At 42.2% G+C, this 5,621-nt stretch overlaps 1 protein-coding gene across 1 annotated transcript; it reads left to right on the top strand.

Moving 5' to 3' along the window:
• The first annotated feature begins 1,386 nt into the window (after positions 1-1,386).
• On the top strand, positions 1,387-5,258 carry LOC128713098 (Bardet-Biedl syndrome 4 protein homolog). The gene is made up of 9 exons (XM_053807961.1): positions 1,387-1,474; positions 1,636-1,894; positions 2,004-2,276; positions 2,357-2,510; positions 3,863-3,985; positions 4,075-4,159; positions 4,284-4,370; positions 4,529-4,728; positions 5,028-5,258. Exons 1-9 carry the CDS (start codon positions 1,387-1,389, stop codon positions 5,256-5,258), a joined length of 1,500 nt encoding a protein of 499 aa, XP_053663936.1.
• Positions 5,259-5,621: the final 363 nt, after the last annotated feature.

Here is a 5,621-nt window from a genome sequence, read left to right as displayed (position 1 = left end):
GTAGTGACGGATGTGTCAATGCCATAAGTGAGATGCCATAATAAAAAAACTATCCTGAAACTGTATGAAGATGTCTTACTTACTTACTGCAATAATGGATGGTATAAAACCCTGCAATCCATTGAATCCAATATGATGACATTGATGCCTGGTATGTCCGGTCTGAGTCAGTTGGAAGATATTATCGATAAACGGTCTTCGATGAAGAGCAAACTATAACTGAACTGACAATAATCTGAAGTTCTTAGCGCTATAACATATGATCGGTTTATCCACTAAATTATGGAACGTTAGAACATTGAAACATTTCAGTATATTTCGATTTTTTTGCTCAGTAGTAAATTTTCGAATGAGTTGACAATGGCAGCTATGCAATAAAATAGTAAAATCTAAACACTTTCCATATAGTCATGGAGATAGAACAACCAGAACTATGCAGATATTGCTGAAATTGCTTATAATAATCATCTATTGGGCGCTTCTAGTAATTGCAGGGTTTTCGAGTCCATTTGGAAATAGTTTGAACAGATGTGAAATGAACTTGCGAAATTTATCAGCTCAACTTTCTCAACTCATATCAATTAAACTTCTGGGAGTTCTCCATTTTTGTCACTTGAACGCAAAAATGTCCGTTACATCGGAAAAATAATGTCTGCTCTTGACGGAAACTGAGTGAGACGGAAATGATGCAGAACAAACATAAAAAAAGATAAAATAGTGAGAAGATGTTTATGTTTTGGCAGGACTTAAAACACAAAACACATACAGAACTCGTAGATTGTTTTATTTCTGAAGAATTCCGTTGCAAGTAAGAGATGCAATGGTCACAACTATCAACTCGCCTGGATCGATAAATGACTTTTGAATGAAAGCAAACTGCAAGTAACACTAAAATTAATTAATATTTAAAATCCCTGAAAAATCTATCCTTTCTTTAGTTTTTCTTTAGTCAATCGATAAAAGTAAAAAACTAGTTCGATAAAAGTCGAATTAAAGTTTAGCGTACACAACTATACGTTTCTTCCTGTGTGTTATTAACTACTTTTTAACCTTACTTTTAATGTAGATGTAACAAGCAGTTTATTATTATAACACACTAATCAATTTTTTCCAAGTTACGAACGAAATTGTCTACCGAGGCACACAAAATTAATAAGCAAATCATAAAAACGCTCAACGCGCAACGCGGTTGTCAGGGGAAACGGAAGATTATCAACAAATCGACACCAAAACAAAAACAATTTCCCAAAACGGTTCCGATTGACAGCCGGTCGTGGTAGTTTTGCTGACCACTCCGCAAGAGTTTTCAGTGTTTTCGGTAAGAAAAACACAAAAAACCCTCATAACGCACCATTTTTTTTTTTTCGTGGCACAACACAAATGAAGATGACCGAACGGTACGTGTACTGCAATGGACGAGCGAACGAAGCTGCTTCGTCGTTGGGAGGCAACAAACAGCAAGCGGCAGAGAACAGTAAGTCCTTGCACAGTAAGCCACGACATTTGCCAAGAAAGTTGTGCTGAAGCAAAAAGAAAAGTTTATGAAAAGGTGTTGCAAAGTGTGAATAAAACTCGCTCCCCCACCGTCAAAAAAAAAAAAAGTTAACGTCAACGGTTCACGTGGTTTGCTTTCAGCGATGAAGCCCCAAACCGTTACCAATCGGCACATGAACTGGCTGATACACGGTTTGTATACGAGGAAGCACTTTGAGCAGTGTAAAAAGTTGATCGACCGTCAGCTGACCATCTGCTACGACAAGCAGTACCTGCATTACATGAAGGGGCTTATTTTGCGCGAGGAAAACAACCCAACCGAAGCCGTACACTGCTTCCAGCAGGCGATCGCACTGAGCAAAACTGAGCCGGAAAACTATAAGGAACTTGCCAAAACGCTGTGAGTTTTTGACGCCATTCCAGGAATTTTCGGGGTTTTTTTTTGTTACCTAGAAGCCTTGCACGGAGTTCCAATTTTCTTGCCTTCGTTTTTCGTCTGTCTATCAAAGATATGCGATGGGAAAGTTCCGGAACGCGCTGGAAGTGTTTCTGAAGGCGGAAACACTGCTCGAACGACCCGATCACGAGATATATCATCACATCGGTGAGCTGTATTACAAAAACTTCGGCCAACCGAAGGCCGGCGTCGGGGAGGCGAAGGAGTACCTCAAGCAAGCCATCACATGCGGCAAGCACGTGGAAAGTTACAAGATCTTGGCCGAAATTTACATCGAGGAGGGAGACAGCATCAAAGCGATCGAAATGATAGAGAACTGTCTGCAGTAAGTTCGGGAGTTCGGTTGTTTGATTGGGTTACCGACAAGCGTTGGGGTTGATTTTTGCCATCTTTCCGGAAACATAGAATCACGCAGGAAGACGTATCGCTAATGACGCAGATTGGCATACTGTACCTGAAGATTAACGAGTATCAGCGGGCGTTCGAAAAATTGCTCGACGCAACGGCGGCGGACTCGAAACACACCAGCGCACTGTTGGCGCTGGGGTCTATACTGCAAGTACGTATCGTGATGTTGTAGTTTTAATATGTACGCTGAATGTTCTAAGAAAAATGCATATACAGAGGTTTGAAGTTCTTAGACTATTCCTATTCCGGAAGCTTAGGGCAACTGATGATTTAAAGTTGATGCTGAAGCTTCTGTAATTGGACACAATCTTTGCACTAATTCTGTGAGGTTCAAATCAGAGAGTTATGTTAGACTTCAGAAGAACTCGCTTCAGAATCTCAGCAAGTAACTTCAGCAGAAGCCACTCAGAAATCAGTTTGAAAAATATAGTCAATTAACACAATACTTTGACAAATACCTCCAAAAATTCATCGAATTTGTATATAATGTTTGATAAAATGTCCTTTGTTTCATATTTATGAATGAACAGGCATTTTAATATAGGTACAAAATAGCTTTGACATCTTTAAACAGTAATATAACACTCCTCAATCTAAGCAAGATGAGTTTTGATAGTTTAAAACCTAGCAAAACCCCACAAAAATTCGATTTACCTAGCCATGAGGTTTGATTTACACAGTTCCAACACTTTAATTCAACGACTACCCGTTGCAAAATGGTCGTCACGAAGGGGATGGAAAACATCATCATCTTACCTTGCCCGTTTGTTTGGTGTCATGGTAACCATTCTTGGAAAGAAACCTTCGAAAGAATAACTCCATTGAAGGTTTTTCACAAGAAGAATCATAATTGCATCACACTTTTAAAGTGTAGCTAACTTTCGAAATGCATTGCTGAAGGTGTTGGTGGGTGTTTCAGGTGGACTTAACGAGCCCCTTAATGCAATGCCATCATTTAACACCTGGTCTCGTGGTAATGTTGGCAGTGAGTCTTATAAGTCAATTCAAGTCACTATTTAGCTCCAGATGGAGAAAGATCTCACATTGTATTGCAAAATGCAAGCCTTGATTTAACTGCATTCGAGTTAGAGCAAATTTCTTCTAACTTTCTATAGGTGAGAAGTCACCAGTTAACCTGTTTAATATCATTAACATTTATTATTTGCTAACCATCCACTTTAATACCTATCCCCGAAGGATACAGTCAATTATCCTTGATTGCCAAACTATTCACAACTAGCTCCCAACACCTGAACGGGTTCTAAGAAGGAATTATAATGAAGCGAACAGTAGGCCGGAAAACTTGGAAGGAATATCTTGGGAAGAAAATGGAAGTACACTACTTTATCAAAAAAAAAAAAAAAACATCTGCAAGAAATTATAATGGAAGAGTTCGATAAATGAGTAAACAAATACCCCAAAAAAACACACAAGCCCCAAACGGAAAGGTTTGCGTAAAAGCAAGAAACATTTATTTTAATTCAAATCTTTTTTGTCCGCCAGTCCAAAAACGATATCGACGGTGCGCTTAACAAATACAAACGGATACCGAACCTGCCGGCGGAAAGCTCCGAAGTCTGGAGCAACATTGGGTTGTGCTTTTTCAAGAAACAAAAGTTCATTGCGGTAAGTATGTTTACTTTGCATTTGTACGGCTGTTCGGTTAATTTAACGAAAAAAAAAACCCCAATGTACCGTTTTTCACTTGACCGCAGGCCATTTCCTGTCTGAAGAAAGCGGTTTGGGTTTCGCCATTGAACTTCAACGCGCTGTACAATCTCGGGCTGGTGTTCGTAACGGGTAAGGGCTGGATGTTGGACACACACCAATGCGGCTCCCTACCGAATCTCGTGCGAGTAGTTTGTGTTTAATGGAAGCCTGATTTTTTTTTGTTTCTTTGCCCTTCTTCGGTATCACATTAAAGCCCAGCAGTACGTGAGCGCCTTTCAAACGCTAGCCGCCGCCATTAGTCTACGGCCCGACCATGCCGAATGCTACATGCTGCTAGGAAGTGAGTATCAATCGAGCGTAATGGGTTTTTGTTACCACGGTCTGCGCGAAACTTTTGCGCCAGGGCCAGAAACAAAACCCACAATGGAGGAGGAAACTTTCTCATCAACCACTTTGCACCTCCGTCGCCCGCAACTCCCATCCCATCGAAATTGACAGCCTGCCTGCGACATTTAAATGATCCCGGCAACGCTTACCTTTCGCTGGAGAAGTCAACCATGCTTCCGGACGCTGTCAAGAATCCACTAATCTATCTTAACTTTGCGCTGTACTGCTACGAGCTGGGAAAATCGGACCAATCCGTACTGTATTTGAGCAACTTTCTCGACATGACGCAACACATTACGGTTCACCGTGAGGTAAGTGTGATTACACCGGTCCGGTTGCGTGCTGCTTTTGTCGCAATAAATGGCGCTGATAGCGAATTGGATTGTGTGTGTGTGTGTAAGAAAGCCTTGGAAGTGTGGACAACTCACCATCATCACCACCGCTCACACCTTCTTACCAAAGCGCCAATACGAGTGTCCTACTTTTCTCCCGGCCTGCTATGTTTTCTTATGTTTTATATGTTTCCTTCATTTCTTCTCGCCTTACTCTCGCATCTCACTGACAACGTGGCCTTTTAACCATTGCTTTACCCTCCTTTCTTACACCGCAGTACTTAAAAATGGCCGATAGACTCAACGGAGCCCTGGCGGTAGCGGCGAGTGGGCAGATCTATGCACCCGCCGTACCGGAATCGGGACACACCGGGGGTCTTGACCGTACCGGGAAGGATGACCGGATGCAAGATGAAACTGTCGTCCCCATCGTTGATGGGGATGATGCGGACGCGGTTCGTCCCGGGGTCACCAACGAAGGGGACGCATCTGACGATGATTTGCCCTGAGTGTTGCCGGGCGGACAAGGATCAGCAGACGGTTGGAAGGGATTAAAAATACCGCCAGCGTTGGCTGGTTCGTCATTTGTTATTTTTTTCTCCCCCTACCCCCACCATCGGTTAATGTTTTTACGCTGTCGTAACGGGGTAAAGTTCGGTCCTGGCTCCCGCATTCCTGGTAAATCATAGCAAAAAAAAACTCTGTCCGCACGTTGTGGCGGTGCATAATTTTAGCGCTGAGCATAAACACGTGCCCTGAACTGTGGATGCTTTGCCTTTTCTTTTCCTGTTGTGGCTATCCTTCTTCGTTGGTTTGGGTTTATGCTTTACCCGTCACCGTACCCGGTGGCCAATGTTGCATGTGGGAGTTAA

The sequence above is a fragment of the Anopheles marshallii genome, chromosome 3 (assembly GCF_943734725.1).
Source record: "Anopheles marshallii chromosome 3, idAnoMarsDA_429_01, whole genome shotgun sequence".
Lineage (NCBI taxonomy): Eukaryota > Metazoa > Arthropoda > Insecta > Diptera > Culicidae > Anopheles > Anopheles marshallii.
This window is presented reverse-complemented; position numbering and strand designations above follow the sequence as displayed.

What these genes read in the sequence shown, in the direction of transcription:
- LOC128713098 (XM_053807961.1), top strand. Translation starts at nt 1,387, where the DNA reads ATGACCGAACGGTACGTGTACTGCAATGGACGAGCGAACGAAGCTGCT. An exon ending in ATGATAGAGAACTGTCTGCA is followed by an intron (nt 2,277 to 2,356) that starts GTAAGTTCGGGA and finishes CCGGAAACATAG; the next exon opens with AATCACGCAGGAAGACGTAT. An exon ending in ATGCTACATGCTGCTAGGAA is followed by an intron (nt 4,371 to 4,528) that starts GTGAGTATCAAT and finishes CGAAATTGACAG; the next exon opens with CCTGCCTGCGACATTTAAAT.